At 40.1% G+C, this 20,878-nt stretch overlaps 1 protein-coding gene across 1 annotated transcript; it reads left to right on the top strand.

Moving 5' to 3' along the window:
* Window positions 1-654: 654 nt before the first annotated feature.
* On the top strand, window positions 655-13,817 carry heg1 (heart development protein with EGF-like domains 1). Its single transcript, XM_034693154.1, has 14 exons — window positions 655-1,148; window positions 6,787-7,789; window positions 7,998-8,494; window positions 9,121-9,234; window positions 9,354-9,476; window positions 9,592-9,695; window positions 9,793-9,848; window positions 10,019-10,179; window positions 10,584-10,718; window positions 10,936-10,978; window positions 11,072-11,109; window positions 11,244-11,331; window positions 12,115-12,292; window positions 12,454-13,817. The coding sequence occupies exons 1-14, from the start codon at window positions 875-877 to the stop codon at window positions 12,595-12,597; spliced, it is 2,958 nt and encodes a 985-aa protein (XP_034549045.1). The 5' UTR covers window positions 655-874; the 3' UTR covers window positions 12,598-13,817.
* The last annotated feature ends 7,061 nt before the right edge of the window (window positions 13,818-20,878 follow it).

Genomic DNA, 20,878 nt, shown 5'->3' with positions numbered 1-20,878 from the left:
GTTATCATTAATACTGAATCCCTGAGCAGGATTATCTGTAATCGTTTTGTATCTTTATATGCCTCTATCTTAAAACGTTTGACAAGCCAAGGAGAACTAATAAAGTCAGCCTGTAAATCACAACAATAATAGTGTTGATGTCTCTGTGGACAGTTTGTTGGGCCTACAGACAGTGTATGCTCTTGCGTTTGTCTATGTCTGTGGAAATGCAGAAAGGTGCTGTGGAAAAGAATTTCCCCAAGGGGACAATAAAGTCTAAAGTCTAATAATCAACATTTCATAACAAAAAAATGCTTTTATAATAAGTTTGAAATATAGTTTAGTTTACTTTGTCGTTTTTTGTTCTGGTAGTTTTTAGAGCAGAGGTGTTATTAGCAATGAAGCGTGATGTTAATACATTGGATGAAGACGACTATATGACTGGGAAGGGAACATTTCCAATGTTTTAAACTGCAGGACTTCCTCTTACACCTAAATGCAATAGAGGCTGCCCCCTGGGTTAAATAACAGGACAGGACAGACAAAACCACTGCGCGCGTGTGCGTGAACGTGCATCGGTGTGTGTGTGTGTGTGTGTGTGTGTGTGTGTGTGTGTGTGTGTGTGTGTGTGTGTGTGTGTGTGTGTGTGCGCGCGCGTCGGAGGAGGAGCCCGGGCTCTGCTGCTGTGATAACAGGCTGCTGCTTCAGTTCTGTTATCTTCGTTCCCCGCCGTCCGAGCAGCGGACCTGACCCGGACCTCTACCAGGATTTATTCAATTCTTATGAAACCTCACTTTTAGCCGAAGTGCTCCTCTCATGGTGTCCCCGGGAGATTCCCCGGCCTCTATTCGACTTTACGGAAACTATCGGCGACCGTTTTGGGGTCTTGTAAATCATGGAAACGTGGTTTTTGAATCACGTCCTCGGTTTGTCTCTGTCGGTCCTCCTGGTGGGTCTACCGTGGCCCCTCGGGGCAGGGACCCCCAGTAACAACAGCACGGATCCGGTAACAGCAGGATTTGACATTTCTACCGCCACAGATGAACTCAATAACGTGGAAAACAATGCAACTTCAACTTCATACTCCAGCGAGAGTTTATCACCATCACAGAGGAACATCCTGCTCACACACACTGCTGAAACACACACTGCTGCTGCTGGAAACTTCGGTAAGAGTCCTGTCAACGAGGCCTGCTAAAACCACTCAAACCTCTCAAGAATAACAACATTAAATCCTACTAAAAATGCAATCTCTGTAAAATAAATGTGCCATAAAAGTCTAATTATCTGCTGCACCCTGCAAGTGTTAGCTATATCTTGGGGGTACAATTGTACAGCATTAGCTGTAATTATAGCAATTGCAGGTGTATAAGAACTGGTGTAGGATAACAATGATCTCTTAATTACGTCTTTATTCGAATAAAAAAATACTACCTGAAAAGAAATGCCTTCCCTTGTTCTGACAAAGACTTTTAGAATTAAACTGATATGCATCATAGGCTGCACAGATTCATGAAACAAGTGCACTGCTCAACTTGTTTTCTCCAGTAAAGGGATGTAACTGATTTAAATTACTAATAGATCTTTCTTGAAGTGCACTGTCTTGAAGTTTCAAGTCACACAAGTTTACAAAATCAAGTACATTTATCGTCACTGCTCTGTTTCCCATTAGTATCACAAAGATTCAAAGGAAAGTAATTGAATGAATGTGGAGGAAATTCTTTAAAGTAGTTGATAGCATTACGATACAGTACTGCGCAACTTCAACATTAATTTTGTTTTAAGGCTTGCTCTGTATGTGCACAACATTTCTTATGGAAATCTTTGCAGTGAACAGAAAATGACAACTTCAATTATAAAGTTAAAAGAGTCAAACACACAGTTTTGCAGTTTGTCACGTAATACTAACTGTGCTGTAGTTCAAGAAAAACTCCCACTCGAGCAGCATCCTGTCTCAAGAAGGTTTACAGATAAGATCCAAATGCGGTCGTATATTGGTGCTCAGGAGATGAAAACTGAAAAAACTGTTTTCGCAGTTAGCTGTAGTGTTGCTGTTGTCCTAAAAAGTTCTAGTGGTAGGTAACACATGTACAACATGTTGGACAATAGAGTGTACTGATGAGCTTTGTCCATGTAAGAACAGCCAACAAATTATGGTGATCTTAAACAGATATGTCCACATGAAAAAAAGCAGACACGTAATATAGGGTTCATACAGAAGAACCTGCAGTCCCATTGTGCTCCCACAGTGATACAAGTTTATCCCTCAAATTGAGGGTTTCAGCACACTGCTGTCGCACAGGAAATTCAATTGCGTTTGCTCAGCTCGCTGAACCTAAGCTGCAGCTTGAATGAAAAGAGAGAGAGAGACTGCAGCTCTGAGGATATGAGGGAGGAACTTTCAGAAAATACAGAAAGTACTCGTCAGAGTAGTATCTCTCAAGTGCATTCTGTTTTTAGAGGTATATTCTTTCCTGTAAGCTCTGTATCAATATGCCAGTTGTCAAAGTAGACTGGGAAGTAATGATGTCAGTGTCATCTGCATTAAACTACAGAATGCTTTCCAAACTGTCTGCTGTCCTGACATCTGGGCACCTTTTCAAAGCACATATTTGAACTCTCATGTTTGATAGTTAATGATGATGTCGCTAATAACATAGAGGATATTTGTTTAATGAGTTATGAGGTGTTTGATTCACTGCGACAGGGAGCAGGGCAGTGTGATTCCACAGAAACAACATGAGGGACGACAGATTTAGTCAGAGACAGAAAGCATTTTGTAATGTTGAATGATTAAGTGGGAATTACTCACTTACCTCACCCCTGTTTTACCCATATCCCCCTCCCTCTCCCGAATCAGGTCTTCAGATCACAGTCATGTGATGACAAACCCACAACAAGCTCATCTCAAAATCTCACGCACAGCTCAACATGTGGTCACTGAGAACAGCACTAAACAACAAAAAGTAATGAAATATCAACCACATCAGTGTTGCGTAACAGCGCTGTTGATCCTCATTAACATGCTTGACTTCTGCACTTGCATAAATTAATATGCAAGCCACAGAGTTTAAGCAGTACAGCAGATGCAAGAGGATGAAACTTACAACTGTGTTAACTCGTGACAGCTGAGAGATAAACAGCAGAGAATCTGGGAGTGTCCAACACTTGTTGCCAACACCACGTTCCAGTCTGAGTTCTGTTGCTCGGGACTGGATCCAGAGAGAGAAAATGAAATAATGCTAGAGAGACACATGCAGAGGAAGTGAGAGAGAAACAGAATCCAGTGATGCAGACTCCCAGTGGGCCGGCTGTTCCACAGATGAACTCTCCCCTCTGTTGCTCTCTGGATGGTAGCTGCTGGTTGCTGTGTGTCGGCTGTCAGGATGCTGTCCAGCACCAATGCTCGCCCTCACAGCGCTGTTGTTCCAGTTCTTTGCTTCTGGAGACGGGCCAGATAACGGGCTGTCAGAGAGCTTCGAATCAGTGATAGGCAGAAACACACAAACACACTCATACACACACTTAGTGCCCAGCTAGAAGATTTTTCATCACTCTTTACCCGTAGATGCTTTAAGATCACCCTTTAGAGCAGGGGTTCCCAAACTTTTCAGCCCGTGACCCCCAAAATGTAGGTGCCAAAGACTTGCGACCCCCACTGCCCGTCAAAGTGATTAATTGTGGCTTCATTTAGCTGGTCTGCAGAAAATGACCCTACCTGTATGAGCATGTGGCTGTGTTTCCTGTCCCATTATGAATTAATCACTGCTACTGATGCTTTTGATTAATAACTGTTCACTAACCCTAAACTAAGGAGTCATGTGGCAAAAAGAAAGGCAGATAACTCATTACATTTTCTATTTTCAAGGTTTTATTTCCAGTTTAGCTACTATTTTTGTCTATATTTTTTACTATAAATGGACAAAATTTACTATTTTTAGATACTTTTTTTTGTGCAGTTTTTCAGTATTTCTTTGTTCACCACAAGTTAACAAATTATATATAAGTAATACAAAACCAACAAAGAGAAGAAAAAAAATAAATACAAAAATAATAATAATAATAAACTAATGATAATAATTAACAATACAAACAAAAAGGAAGATAGACATGAGAAAACAAGGAAAATAAACAAAAATTAAAAATACAAAAATAATAAATATTTTTAGATAACTTAAAAAAAAAACATTCTGGAAGACATCTCACGACCCCCCATTTGTGTCTCGCGACCCCCCAGGGGGTCCAGACCCACACTTTGGGAATCCCTGCTTTAGAGCATTGGATAATCATTAGCCATGTTATCTAAAGCTGCACTCATCCATTTTTTATGTCAACAACTGGTCACATGACTATGCATGATTTAAAACAGGTTCCTTGAATTGATTAAACCAAAAGAGATTATAATCCAATTCTATTGTATTTGAGGCTCGGGCGCATTTTAGCATCTTTCAGCTCATTGTTTTGGTTTTAATGATTCATGATTCTTGACAAATCTAGAATGGTGTAGGCTCTCTTATAGCATTCTTCCAAACTGCTGGAGGTGTCGTAAGCAAAAAAAAAGGATGGAGCTCAAAACAAGGCTCTTTTAAATCATTTCAGAACCTGATATCTATCAGTCACTTCATTTAAATCAAATCACTTGTACACGAAGAGTTAGCGATTGTCTAATGACATTTTTGTATAAAACTGAATCACCAGCCAACAGGTTTTAAACTACGCTAGGTAGAGCCCTAGTGGTCAGTTGTTGGGTCGACTGATATTGGGTTTTTCAGGGTTGGTACCAATTATTTGTAGTTCATGAGACCGATACCAGATATTTGGAACTGAATGCATTTACAGTAAAATGAAAAATGTATTGAATATATAATCTTAGAATTTGAAATATTACAAACTCCAACATAAGATTTTGTTTAAATGCCTTCAGCGAATGTTAAATCAAAACTTTAACTTTCAACATCCTACACAGGAATTATCAGTTAACCAGTTAGACTTAAGGTATAGTTGTGTGCAACGAGCCAATCAGATCGTTTAGTGAGTGCTGAGTAATAATAGACCTAGAGGGAAGGACACAGTGGCAGTAGAGACAAAGTTCATTTTGGCCATTGGCAAAATAAATTGCAGATACAGAAAACCAGCTTAAACAGAACATCGGCCCCAAAAATGGACAAATGCTGATTATCGGTAAACCCCAAAGACTGTAGGAAAAAATGGACGTAGTATCCGTGAGGTCACTCCTCTGTTTCTGAAGCGCTGTTTTGAGGCCATTTGTCGGTGGCAGCCATATTGCTGCTGTCGAGTGATTGTGACGTAAAGAGGCGGGCTTTGAGCCTCCTAGCCAACAGCTACAGTGTTCCCACCTGTCAATCAAGTCAGCTGTGCCTCTCATTGGAAGACTCGTAATCTCAATATCTTTGAAATTGCCACGTTAGATAAAAATCCACCCCCCCTACAGCGTGTGCCGATCAAGAAATTAGCTATCCAGACTACACTCGTCTTTTGTACCAGGCAGTAAACATGTTTATTTCTGCTGTAAAGATCAGCTTTTTTTGAATATGTGTGTATGTGGTTTCCGGGAAGAGGTTTTAAGTTTGGCGGCATTTTACCGAAGCAAAAGATATGGACAAAGCAAAATGCAATTTATGTTGTCAACTGAACCTCTATGCCCAAGCATGTTGGCATTGTGCTTCAGATTAAACCAAAGTCCTGTACTTTTTACTATTTCAGGATTGAACTATCTGCTGCTGCAGGACAGTCATCCTCCTCTTCCACTTAAAGCTGTAACCACACCCAAACGCTGTAGCAAGTCCTGTTATATAAGCTGTCGACACATCTTTCCACCAAATACTAAAGAGAATCGATAGTGGACTCAATAAGGACTCAGATCATTAAAGAGGCTCAATAATGACCCCATCTCTGTGTGATTTACCAGCTGTAAATCTCCAACATGGCTTTCAAAGGCTGTGAGGAAAATTGCAGCTCGCTAACAAACCTGGTGGAGCAAAAAAGAATATATATTGGCTGATTTAATTCATTTTGACTGAAAGGTAATTATCTTTCCATTTTACATTTAGCTTCGCTGCTCAGCTACAAAGGAAGCCACCCCCACCACCACCACTCTCTTCATGGTTCTAGTCTGTCTCTACTGTCTCTACCATCAAAAGCAAACTTTCAGAATAATATTTATCCAAAACTACAACCCCTTTTCTCCAGCAACATTCTTCTGTGACACTTTTATGACTTAACAACAATTTTGAGCCAGACCAAAAAAAAAAAAGAACAACCTCCACAGCCACTGAACATGAAAACACGCCCAGATCCACAGTGACACTCTCTGCTCGCTCAGCTTTAGGAAGGAAGCGGGTGATTCCCAATGGAGACAGTCACTGCCACATTTAGGACCTCATGCCTTTGTTTGAGTAGACGAGCCCGGCTGCCAATTGTTCTCCACCCAAAAATCATTGTCGGCAACAAGCAACAGTTCTTTGTACAGCATCTTCCTCCCTCCCACAGACAGTGTGTAAACTTACAGATACAGCCTGGTGAGCTCCCTCTGGTGGCCACATCTGGAAGTGACTTTCAATGTGTACTGCTTGTTTTAAAAATTGTAAACTAGGAAAATTGACTCACAGCAAAGAATAATTTATTTGCATCAAGTGTTTATGATGCTGAAATGACCCTTCTTGTTTGCCTTCTTATTAAAAAAAAGCTGTATGTATTTAAAAGAGATCAGTGCTTTATATTTTGCTGAAGTGATGGAATAGGCAAGCTTCCTTATAGTAAAATTTTCCAATTTTTCCCTCCCTCCAGACACTGAGCAGACACAGACTTTAACAGAAACAAGCAGCAGTTCACTGGAACCCATCAGTTTGTCTACTGAGCCCCTCACTTCCACCCTTGCTGTAGCCACCACTGAGGCCGCCAGCAGCAGCAGCAGCAGCGGTAGCAGCAGCAGCAGCAGCAGCAGCAGCAGCAGCAGCAGCAGGGACTGGATGGACTCCACTAACACAGACCAGCTGCCAGACGCCTCCTCTGCTGTGTCTCAGGTGGGGCCTCGATTCTCAGTGTCCACAAAAGAGGCCAGACTGCCTCGGAACAGCCCAGGAGACACAGCATCCATCAGCACCTACACCTCCACCACCATCACCAGAGCAGGAGAGAGGACCCTGCTGTCTGTCACCTCATCTTCAAGCAACAGCACCTCCTCTTTCTTTACTGATGACTCCAACTCCCAGCAGCCTTCTTCCACCTGGGGGATTTCTACTAAGACTGAAGACCACACCCACAATGCCCCTTCCACTAGGACTGACAGCGGGGATACAACAGATCAGCACATGACCCACTCCTTTGCAGAGACTGGAAGACCCAGAGGGTTTGAATTTTTCAACAAACAACATAACACCACCCAGCATCAGCAAAACTACACATCAGAGGACACCTCCGACTCAACACCACCTATAAGAGTGACAGAGCCCAGCACAGACCAATCAGATGTGTCTGTTTCCTCAACTCCTCCTCTCACGTCACCTGCAGAGGGTCTCAGCAATATCTCAGGGACAGATCAGGGGTCAGACCCTGGTGTAGGAACCTCCACTGAGTCCTCCACCGGAGCCCACAGCCACAGCACTCAGAACCAGGAGGGAACTGAAGGGGTTTCATCCCAGACTGGAGAGCACAGTGTGAGCTGGGGTCTGACCACAGCGCCTCCTGCAATCAGCATCAGCACATCCGGACTGGATGACTCTGTAACAGAAACTTCAGTGTTTGTTACCAAGGTCGTCCTCAGTACAACACCCGTCACTGTCACAGAGAGGTGGGCTCCGTTGTTCAAAAACTTTGTGCTTTGTTAATATTTAAACAAACATGGTTGATAAGGCTCTGCTGCCCCCTGCTGACACTTCAGGGTTATAAATAGAAGTGATAAATATTAAGTGTATTAGCTAACATTTCAAAGACTAAGTCATGTGATTGTTGTCAGAAGTCTGTCAGACATTTGACTTCCTCTGTTTTTTCTTCCATAGATCACAGATCACAGAAGAAGACACTTTCCAAGCCTCTCCCTCCACCTCCACCACCACCACCACCACTCCCACCTCTCCTCTCCCCGAAACCTCCTCCTTCAGCTTCAGAAGCACCACCAGCAGCTCTACTCCAGAGTCATCTACCGAGGCCACTTTCCTGTACACCACAATCCCCACCACAACCTCCACCCCAACCCTGCGGACCTCTGTCGCTCATCCAACTCACCCCTTGTCACCCAGCCACACCCAGGGGCCCTCCACCGAGGTTGCCAGCCCTACCAACGTCTCCACCCTGCAAGCAGCGACCACCACGGGCACGCTGGGAGTCACCACGGCACATGGCCAACACACCACCACTACCTACACCCAGAGCACCCCGACCAAGAGTACAGAGGCTCTGCAGACTACTGGGAGGCGGGCAGGGGGTGGAGCTGCAGAGCCGGTAGTGACTACAGCGACCACTGGCTTCAGCACCACCGAGGCAGCACTGCTTTCAAGTTAGTTGTTAATTCTTATTTTATTTACCTTGGCATGAAAATCGGCACATTGATGTGCTATTTTAACTGATTTGTGTTAGATTGATTTACATTAACTCACGATTAATGTAAAAGCACATGAGTTGGAGTGTAACAGAGAATTTAATTTGACAACACAAACAAAGACAGAGCAGCCTACACATTTTTGTGGATGTAAATATTTCAAATGATTGTTGAAAGGGGATCATTTTTGTAAAAAAAAAAAAAATTAAAATAAAAAAACCCCCACATTGTCAGGTTAGTTTGATCAAATCATCTCTGATGTTTAGTCTCTCTCTGGAAAAAAGAGGAAAAGTTGAAGCAGCATAGTCCAGGCACATCCTTTGATATTCAATTTAATCATTGAAACGTTGATGCTTGTTACACTGTGGTGATGTTATTTCTATTTGATTCTTACACTGTAACACTGATGCAGCTGCTGCGAAAGCAATCAAAGAGAAATACTTGACATAGATCAGATGTGAAAACATGCCTTTTAAAGTATTATGAAATTGACAATGCATATTTGATGTTGGTGCAAAACCACCATGTTTTAAAGTTTATCTTGTATGTTATAGTAAAAGCCTGATTTCATCTCTGCACTACAGGAAACCCCTGTGTGTCCAACCCTTGTATGAATGGAGGCACGTGTGTCAGCTTTGAAGTGCATGAATTCAGCTGTCACTGTCAGCAGTCATGGACAGGACCCACCTGCAACCAGGGTGAGCTTCTCTTTTTGACTCCCTCTAATCTTTAGAGTGTATTAGTTTTAAGATCTATGAGTGTAGTGCTTTGAGATGTAGTGTTATATAGTAAAAGATGCATGTGCTTTTATTTGCAGATATGGATGAATGTGAGAGGGACCCCTGTCCTGTCGGGTCCAGGTGTGGAAACACGAGAGGTTCTTTCAGCTGTGAATGTCCGCTTGGCTTTGACCTGGAGGACGGACGCACCTGCACTAGAGGTAGAAACCAGCCTGATACAGACAACTAGAACAACACTTCAATCACATATCATCAAAAATACCAAGTTAAAGTTTTCTGTTTCAATTAACCAACTCTATTTTCCTCCATCCCCAGCAAAGACATTCCTGGGAACATTCAGTGTAAACAGACAGCCACATGACCCTGTTGTTTTCAAGAGCGGCACCCTGCATGAGATTCAGAGAGAGATCATTCAGCTGGTGAGAGGAGGCCCACATCACTTATTTTCTGTGTAAAGCTCTATCCGGCATATGTGCATTGTATCTGAAAGACACTCTCCTCATGTCTTCACCTCAGCTCAACGCTTCTCTGTCAGTTCTCCGAGGCTACAGCCGCTCAACACTAAGCAGGAAGTAAGTTAAATAAGAAGGTTCATTATATCCAGCCCTTTAGATACAGCTGGTTTGGGGTTTTCAAGATTTTTACGTTAGGATTACAATGTGTTAGAGGTTAAATGATGCAACATGGACAACATTTTTGTCTGCGTAGACCTCTAAAATGACCTCTGATCTCACCCCCACAGAGGAGAAGACGGGGTTCTTATCTCAGCTGTCAACATGTTTTCCATTTCCACCGACGTGACGAGCGCTGAGGTCTACAACAGCATCCAGATGTCTCTCAGCAACTGCAGCTCTTCATTGGCCCACTGCCGGATGGTGCTTCACCACCAGCTCACATTTCAAGGTAAACAGAGACACAAATCCTAATGAGGATTAGATTTTTGCACATTTTAACTAGTTTTAATTGAGGTTTTAAGTGCTTTAAATGTAGGCAGACTCTTAATAATAGCTGTAAATATGTTTGAGGCCACTAGAGGGCACATGACATCACTTAAAAACTAACTAAGCTGCTAAATTTAAAACCTTATACTACAGTGAATACTACATTGACAATTTTGTAATGAGTTAAAAAGTGAAAAACAATAAAAGACAACAATGAGATTACTGTGACCTCAACTTGAAACTTCAAAAGGTGATATCAGGGAATGGAAAATAACATGTTTGGTGTTTTCATTCTTGTGCTTTCATGTCATCCAAGATTGCCGTGTTGTTACTGTAATGACTGATTTTATCAACACTGTGTTCCAGCGGAAAGTCTGTGTGTGGCCCAGAAGACTCAGTGTGACACAGAGCGCTCCACCTGCACAGATAACAGCGGCACAGCCTTCTGCCAATGTCTGCCAGGATACTACAAACACAACCCTGAAGACCTGTCCTGCTTAGGTAAAGGACGACGTGTAAACAGGATCAAAATAGATCAAATATTCAACCTCTAGAAGCAGAATGTGCAAGAACCAAGTGTGTATTTCTTTCCTAAAAGAACAACGTAAAAGTGAAGTTTATTTGGAATAAAATTAAGATAAATTAGGGATATAGAATATTTGCTGAACATAAAATGAAATTGAATTTAACATTTTCTGAATAAACCATCTCATTTCAGAATGTGGTGATGGCTACAAGCTGGAGAATGGCACCTGTGTCCCGTAAGTTCAACTCTGTACTCTCACAGTATGAATCCACTTACAATAAAAGATCCAAGACCACATTCTCACTGCAAATGTATTGCTACTCTCCAGGTGCATGTTTGGATTTGGAGGATTCAACTGTGGAAATTGTAAGTAGCTTAAAAAAAAAAACATCAATATAACATCTTCAGACCACTGGGTGATTTTTTAAATTGAATTTGTGTTGGTCTACCATATTTTTCTTTTTTAAATGTGTCTAATAAGATTGTATTTGTTGTTGCAGTTTACAAGCTGATTGCAGTTGTGGTGTCACCTGCAGGGGGCGGTGTGCTCCTTATCCTCTTCATTGCTCTCATTGTCACCTGTTGCAAGTAAGACTTTTATCTATTAACATAAGAGCTGTTTTGCTCTGCTGACTTTTTAATGACATGATTAAAAGACAGGCAAACAGACACAACAAAATAAGTTTGGCTATTCATCTACCAGATATTCAAACAGTCACTGAACGCATCCTAAAGAAATCACAGCCCTTGCTTTTAAATGGTTTGGTTGACTTTCTTAACCCTCCTTTTATGTTGTGGGTCAAATTGACACATTTGAAGTTCAATAGTCTTTAAAAAAATGTTAAAAGGATTATTTCGCATTTCTAATGTCACAGTGGATGAAAGGCTAGTGGTATTCAGAGGTTCCTTCCATCTTAGGTAATATATGCCTTCGAAACCAGCGAAATACAGCATAAAGATCTGGGCAGCATGTTACAGAAGAGGTGTCTCGTGTTAAGTTATCAACATCACTTCTTAAAAAATAAAAAAATTCAAAATGAAATAAACAAATATCTAAGTCATGTAAAACTATGGTATTTATATTTAGGGCTTTTCAATGTACATTAAAAAAAGCTTTAACATGAATTTCATAAAAAACGAGTGAGTTATCCTTATTGATGATCTGTGCGAATTAAAGAACACTTTTGCACTAAATATTGATTTAAATGGTTTGTAATAGAGTTAATAATGAGATAAATCTTTATTGGGATTTTTTGGGGTTCTGACACTTTTGGATAATTAATTAGCCAGGAACATTATTGCTCTTCCTGAGAAACGAACATAACAGCAGCTTTAATGGTTTAACTTCTCAATTGTCTTTGAACTTTTAAGGAGAGACAAGAATGACATCAACAAGATCATCTTCAAAAGTGGAGACATGCAGATGTCCCCATATGCAGACTTCCCTAAAAGTAACCGCATATCCATGGAGTGGGGGAGGGAAACCATAGAGATGCAGGAGAACGGCAGCACCAAAAATCTGCTCCAGATGACTGACATTTACTACTCTGTAAGTAGAGAGACAATGAAATCATAATTGTGTTGCCCAATTCTAAGTTTGTCTCCTTGGTCAAGTGAGGGGTGTGTTTTTTTAATACAACTGATAAATCACTATTTTAGAGAAGAAGAACTTCAACACGTTTTTAACTCTTCTGTCGTCCTCCTCCTTAGCCTGCACTGCGTAACTCAGACCTGGAGAGAAACGGCCTGTACCCGTTCACTGGCCTGCCGGGTTCTCGTCACTCCTGCATATATCCTGCCCAGTGGAACCCTTCCTTCGTCAATGATGATTCACGAAGAAGAGACTACTTTTAACCGCCCCAAATGCAACACACACAAGCACAAATTCACCATCTCCTTTACTGAAAATTGTGAAGTGTCACGATGGAATTCTTTCACCATAAATATGCTAACATGTGAGCCTCACTGTTTTAGGGGTGCTCATTTCACCATCTACAGTCATGGTTTGCCTGCTGTGTGTGTTGAAGTGTTGTGTGTGTGTGTCTTCATATACATGAAAGTGCACATTTTTGCAAGTGAAATGTTTCCCAGAGTATTCTTGAGAGACCATTTCAGTGTTTTTGCATACTTTAGCTCATTTACTGTAACACACATTACACGCTGCTTTAGTGTTAGAGACTGTTTAATGAGTTTTTTCTGCCTTCCAGGCAATCGCTGATTCTCACTTTAGTGCGTGATGAAAAACAACTTTATGATGCTTCAAATGTGCCTGAGGTGGTTGATCCATGACAGTGAACATCAAATCAGCCTTTCTTGTTGTTAGGTTGTGTTGGTATGTTGGTAATGCAGATTTGTTTTAAAAATCTGCACTGCAGACTGCAATGAAGGAAAATAGATATGATGCTCATTGTGCTCATATTAAGGAGTTATTGACTGCAAATGAATCAATAGAAACCAGCAGTTATATTATATTATGATTATGCCCGCTGTAACAAAAAGACAGACATTCAAAAACATTGAAATGGTCCCATAAGTTCTAGACTCTAAATGTGTGTGCCACTGCTGTGATTTGAAAACATAAAATACTGATGGAACAAAACCACAAAAGACCACTGACATTAGAAACTGAGGAAGGACTTTGAATCCCACTGCCAGCTTTTATTTATTCCCTTTATGTCCATGTTGTAGACACGTAGCATAGCGGACATCTCATGGATACACACTGACAGACTGTAGATGGAAGAACCTGTGGCTTTAAGTGTATGTGTGTGTGTGTGTGTGTGTGTGTGTGTGTGTGTGTATGTGTGTGTGAGAGAGAGAGGGAGACTATGTGTGCTTTAAGTATTAGTGTTTTTTGAGTGTGCATATATGCGTGTGTGTAGAGTCATATTTTGTATACAAGAAGAATCATACTGTTCATGAATGTAAAGAATGTAAAGGTGTATAATTAGTTTGCTATTTCTTACATGGAGTATTATTTTTGTGTGACTGTTTTCTCTGTTTGTGATTACGTGATTTATCAGTTCTGGCGTTTTAGTCAGAGGCGCTTATTTAAATAAAACATTTGCACAGATTTCCTACACTGTTATTTTTTTTTTTTGATATTTCAATTACTGGAAGTTTTTGAGTTTTACAATCAACACAATATGTTTAATTAAGTGTCTGGACTTGGATTTATGTATTTTAAAAATAGTTTAACACCATGCAGGGTATAAGAAATATAAACCAGTAAGATATATTTAGATGACAAAAGCTATTACTATATACAAACAGGGATGCAAATGTGTATACCTGATTTTTTAACAAGTTTCCTCCTTTTAGGATTGAGTTTTACATTTTCTGCGGTTCATTGATGTTGGCTTCCTGCAGTGTGATGTATAGAAAATGACAAAGCAATGTATGGATAACCACTACATTTGGGTTCTCATACAACCAAGTGCATGATGGGCACAATGGTTTTAGTGTACCCTAAAGAAAATATGAAGCTCTGTGGGATGTCGTTTTTGTAAGATTATGTTGATTGCATTACTGTGAGGCAGTATTAGCAGAGCTAGCTTAAAATGATAAAATAAATTACAATACATTTTTTACACGTTTAGTATAAAAAAATTAAAGTAACAGAAAGCAGGAGACTTGAGATCTACAAAAATGAATTCATGCAACCTGACAAAGAAGACAGTAAGCTGTAAATACAGCTTTTTCTTTTTTTTATTTGGAAATCTTGACATGTCTTAGCGAGAGAAACAAATGTGTAAATCCTGAGATTAATGACAGCTGGATTTAGCTGCTTTACTTTCAGAATCCTTCAAATGTGCATGCTGGCTCACTGCCACACTGTCATGGCTTAATGGAAGCCCTATAGAGAATAAAGACAGCCATTATTAATTTATTTAACTTGTATCACATGTCCTTTTCCTATACAGTGAACCGTCTGGTATGAAGACGGGTTTTCTGACAAACATGCAGACATTGTGAAAATTAATTACCCTGATACTTTTTGAGTATGACATTGACATGATAATGCTGTATTCCTATGCTTTGTTTGTATCACATTCTAATGATATGCCAGACACTATTTTCTCTGACTTCAATAAAAAACGAACCTATAAAAGAATGTTAGGAGTAAAGACAACAAATGAGAGAACCCTTTTTTGACTAGTTGTCCAACTGAATTTGTCTTTATTTTTCATGGTTTAAGGGGAAAGTTAATGGCTGTTGCGCAAAAATACTTTACTCTTTTTGTGAGTAGCATGAGCTTGATGTCTCTGAAATTCGAATTTAGAGTGGAGCTGAAGTGATGAGGCAGTTCACTTAGATTAGCGGCTAGCTTAGCTAACTCATCAAAGTACAACAATGCACCTAGCATTGTTTATCAAGCTCTACATGTTTTTATTTTTTGATTTTTTGATCTTGAACCAAATTATATAATTTGTGGATTTTGGAGGGAATAACATGCTAACATGTTTCACAGCGAACTGCATGCAGGCACCATGACTTCCCAGGTTCCAATCAAGCGGAAACCTCCGGTCTAAAAATAAAAGAGTCCAATGTGGAAGTGCTAAAAACTGCAGTTCATCAAGGATCCACTTGAGTCTGGCTCCGGAAGTACCGGCAACCACATACACACCAATTAAAAAAAAACGATCTTTACAGCAGAAATAAACATGTTTACAGCCTGGTACAAAAGACGAGTGTAGTCTGGATAGCTCATTTCTCGATCAGCACATACTGTGAGGGGGGTGAATTTTTTTCTAACTCGGCAATTTCAAAGATATTGAGATTACAAGTCTTCCAATGAGAGACACAGCTGACTGCAGGAACACTGTTGCTGTTGGCTAGGAGGCTCAAAGCCTGCCTCTTTACGTCACAATTGCTCGATAGCAGCAATATGGCTCCCGCCAACGATTGGCCTAAAAACAGTGCTTCAGAAACAGATGGGTGACGTCACAGATACTACGTCCATATTTTATACAGTCTATGGTTCCAATTCAGAGTTGTTGTGTTGACATGGCCAGAAATGAGGCAGTCAGCATCAAGTGAGACGTTAGGTGAATAATTAAAATGTAAGTAGTCAAGAATTGTTCAATAGGACAAATACTGACAATTATCATAAAATTTGAGTACATCTTCGTGGACGTAGATGTTTTTCCTTAGCGCTAAACTAAGCTAAGCTAGTTCCCCTGCTCGAGCCCCACAATTGACACAGACAAGACTTTTGACATGGGACCTTATGCAAGGGCGAAATGGCAAATATGTGAGTAAGTTGAGCAATTTCTCCTCTTCAGTGGCTTTTAGGTTAAAGCTCTCACCAAGAGCAAGACTATGCAGTGCTGTTATTTTGCATTTTTTTAACATTAGGCAAAGAGTTGTTAAAGACTTACGCTTCACTAACTTCTGTTTGGACACAGTTGTTTACATAATCCATAGGCTGGTTTGACTCATTTACATTGTTTTTCCGCCCTGCTCTATTTGATATTTCTCAAGGTAAGCTCAGTTGGACCTGCGCACAATCAAAGACACACAACTTTCTTTGATATATTGACTTTTCTAAACCACCAATGGCTTCTCAATTTATCGATATGGATCCAGAGGCTTTCATATTAATCAATGGTCCTCTCATCTTCCTCAATCTCACTGCAAACATCTTCTATGCATACTGCCTGAGCTTTCCACTGCGCAACGGACAAAGACTCAAGCAACCTTTGAAGGTACTTCTGGGAATGATTGTCTGGAGCTCAATCCTTTATTGTGTCTGTTTGTCCATGCTGTATTATGAGTTTGATGACAGCAAAAGCTATGTAGTTGTTATGACATGGTTGATTGTGCTGTCGTTTGTGCATAATAGCATGACATGTTCAGTTTGGCTGAACTTCTTCTACTACACCCAGATTGTTCCTTCACAGAAAACTTTCTTGATCTGGATAAAGAAGAACATTAGATCTGTCATCTACGGGGTTCTGCTTTTTGGTGGGACACTTCTTTTGTTCAATACTGCTGGGAGTGTTGCAGACATGATCTTTTCACCTTCTACACAATGGATCAATGGTACAAGTTCTGAATATCAGAATTTGGAACTGGACCTTGCAGGCCTCATTTCTTTCTCCATGGTCAAAGTTTATGTCTTGATCTGTATGTGTATAATGATGGTTTCTAGCTTTTCTACGGTCCAATACCTGCATAGACACATAAGAAGCATGGTGCAAGGCGGCAGCAGCTTTTCTACTCCGAAGATTAAAAGTCAGAAGAGAGTTGCCTTCACTGGGGTCAGTCAAGGAGTGCTCTACTTCCTCTTCGACACTTACAACCTCCTGGAATCATTCACCAACGCCTTTTCTTCGCACTATACCCTCGGTGCTTGGATCTCCTTCACAGTCACCTCACTGTACATAACAGGCAGCACTGTAAACCTGGGCATCGGCTAGGCTGTATTCAGGCTGAGGGTAGTCAATATCTGGAGAACAATCAAAACACTGTCCACTGTCGGCCGGGTGACAAATGATGTGAAAGCACACCCTGTCCACAGCAGGTAAAAGAAGTTGATTCTGAACTGTTGTTGTATATGTGTTTTTGATTATTGGAGTTATCACATACTCATTTTGCCATGCACAATTGTCCACTACCATCTGGGACATACAAATAATATACAAGGCACGTAAGAGTCACATAAATCAAAAGATATCAGAGCAACCTAAGAATGACGGTTGGTGACAAAACTGATACCTGACACTGACATCTGACAAAGAAAGTGTCTTTTGCTAAAAAGGTCTGCAAACGTATGCCGCTGAAAAGCACTCCATGGATTGTGTACATTGAGTGCTGTGTTTTGTTTTGTTTTTGTGAAAGTGAGTGAAAAACTATCCCCTGTGATATTTTGTCATAGATCTACATTATGGAATTTGTCATCTAGACTATGGACTTAAAAACAAGCTATCTTGTATATCAGATGATGCTTTTAATTTGATTTGAAGTGTGTTAAAGTGCTTGGCTAACCCACTGGAGTGCTTCTTTAACCCTCCTGTTATGTTGCGGGTCAAACTGACCCTTTTTAAAGTCTATTTTAGGTAACATATGCCTTCCAAACCAGCTAAATGCAGCATAAAAATCTGGGCAGCATGCGACAGAAAAGGAGTTGTGTTAATTTATCAACATCACTTCATAAAAATAAAAAAAATTCAAAATGTAAAATAAAATAAACAAAAATCTACATCATGTAAAACTATTGTATTTTTATTTAGGGCTTTCCAATGTACATTTAAAAAAGTTTTAACATAAATTTGAATGAAAAACGAGTGAGTTATCCTCATTGAACCATGATCTGTGAGAATCAAAGAACATCAATGGACCAAATCTTGATTTAAATGGTTAGTAATGGAGTTAAAAATTAGATTTAAAAAAATGTGTATTGGGGTTTTTTTGGGTTCTGACACTTTTGGATAATTGAATATGCCTATATATGTATAACTTAAAAACATTAGAAGCACAAATATTGAGAAATACACAAAAAAGTGATCAATGTTGTAGAAACACAGAGTTTTGAATATATTATTTTCCTATGTTCATTTGATTGAATATGCTGTATTGGCTGTGTATTTGCATGGTCTAATTTGCATGTGATGCAAATAGGTCTGATTTGCTACTTTTACAGAAGAGATGTCTGTTCAACCACTACAAGATCAAAAGGCGTGAAAAGGGAAACAACAAACTGGATGAAAGGGGATTTCCTACAGGACTTTCAGTACAGTGTAGCTGAATCTGAAACTTCTCTTACCAAGGAAAGCAGATGTGGAGGGGAAATAAACAACCAGAGACCAGATTGATCTGTAGCATCTGCAGCTTTTCAAATCCACTGTGTCTACATCGAAGACACAAACGAGGATGGACTTTCTCATCTGTGGCATCATTAATGGGCCTTTTGCTACTCTAAGCATCATGGCTAATTTATTTTATGTCTTTTGCATGGTGTATCCTCTTCACAGGGAAGGAATCAGGCAGCCCTTAAAGCTTCTCCTGGGCTCCATGATTTACTCCGCAGTAGCTTACCTGATTTCAGTTACGGTGATGTTTCTCGATGTCGCTGCTGAAAACTTGTATGTTTTACTTGCCTCACATGTTGTGTTTGCTTGGAGTTTATCCACTGGTGCAGCCTCTGTTGTTTGGCTTAACTTCTTCTACTTCACCAAGATTGTACCAGCACAGACAGCCCTCTTCATCTGGATTAAGAAAAATATTAAACCCGTAATTTACTGCATTTGGCTTTTGGAGATCATTTTTCGCATCTTTGATGTTGCTTTCATGGTTATTGACCATTTGACCCTCACAAATCTACTTAATTTAGGTTTCAGTAACTTCACTGTGCACTCTGACAGGCTGCATATACATATACCTTACCCTGACTTTGTGGCACATTTGTATAAAAATGCATTTTGCATAGTACAATTCCACTTCTTCCTCTCTGTGTGCGTCATGATGTTATCCAGTGGTTCTACTGTGATCTACCTGGGCACCCACATGCGTCGTATGCAAGCAAACGGACAGTGCCTCTCCTGTCCACGTTTCAGGAATCAGGTGAGGGTCACTGTGACCAGCATCCTGCAGGGAGTCCTGTTCTTCTTCTGTTCTATGTGGGTAATATGCAAGTCTTTTGTTGAACAAACTTCCAAGGAGCTAATTAATCCATATTACAATGTCACTGTCCTCAACTTGTACATTGCAGTCTCCACACTTACCCTGGGAATTGGTCAAAGTGTGTTCAGAAGGAGATTTGAAGATCTCTGGCTCAGAGTGACTCACTGTTGCAGAGCACATTTAGCTTAAGCAACAAAACCAATGCTGCCGAGGTGAGCCAAAGACATTTTGTTATTGATCCCAATGATGCAAACTGTTTCTGATAATGCTGTAAGAGCTCTGAAATATTAACTGTTTTAAAGGATTTAAAGGTCAAACATATGATTTATAATTGGGTCGAAACAAAGAACACTGTAAAACAAACATGTTTCATTTACTTATGTAGTTGTTTATTTTAAAGTGTGGTGATTTCTTTGTAAGACAGATCTATATGTGGGTCCTGTTTATGCATCAGGTGTACATGAGGTTGAGATACATTGCTAGATCTAGAAAGTTAAACAATGTATTAAATGTGAATACATTTGATGAATATATATTTTGTTTGAAGCTCTATACTGTGTATTTTCTCACATCATTTTTAGAATGCATTATGTGGAAGACCGGCAGATTCTGCCAGTGTGATTATTGTCAACTAGTTGTATCATTAAATTGTCATAGAAGGTTTTTATTTCTTCTCAGTTTTTCTGTTAAAAAAGTCCTGCCTTTCCAAAATCCCCCCCTTTTTTAAATTCCCCAATATTAATGTTATTTTTAAATTTCTATTAATTCTGTCTGCATTTTTGTGCCATATACATCTTTACCTGTTATGTATTCTACTGAAGACTCAAATGGTCACACATCAGTACATTTTATTTAATCTGTTTTCCTGTGACAGTGAGTTGATTTCAGTTGTTTTTTAGATCTCGACTCAAAAGCTCAAAACAGAAATTTGTGTAGCTCATCTCATCAGTGTGAGAAATAGCAGTATGGAATGTCGTGGTCTTGCCTGTCTCAAGCCCTTTTTATACTGCCACTTCAAGGTGCTATGTAAAGTCTCAGCTTCAATACGAATGTCTCCGAGGAATCATGGCAGAACCAAGTGATCCCACCCTTTTGACGGCATAATGCAATGTGAAATGACTCACTGGAACATCAATATGGAAGTACAAGGCTTGATGAGGGTGGAGGTGTGTTGTTGCACCCAACTTTCAGACTGAAACTGATACTGATGCCTCTTTAGGACCCTCAAAAGCAAACAAGACCATCTACAACAACACTGATACCTTCTCTGTTGTCATTTTTAATGCCTTAAACTGCTCTGAGGGGGTAGGTGTCAGAACAGATGATTGGCATCTCGCTTTAGAAACATCCTTTTTGGCTGTTTTTATGGCAAATAATCACATGGGGTGATAAATCTGGCTGTTAAACAACGTTAAAGCTGCTGTGAGGAACTTTTGATTTATATCAATTTTGGCGCCCCACTGTGGACAAAATGATACCTCTTATCTCTTGTTCTGCACATGCAAAAGTA

This window comes from Notolabrus celidotus, chromosome 10 (assembly GCF_009762535.1).
Source record: "Notolabrus celidotus isolate fNotCel1 chromosome 10, fNotCel1.pri, whole genome shotgun sequence".
NCBI lineage: Eukaryota > Metazoa > Chordata > Actinopteri > Labriformes > Labridae > Notolabrus > Notolabrus celidotus.
This window is presented reverse-complemented; position numbering and strand designations above follow the sequence as displayed.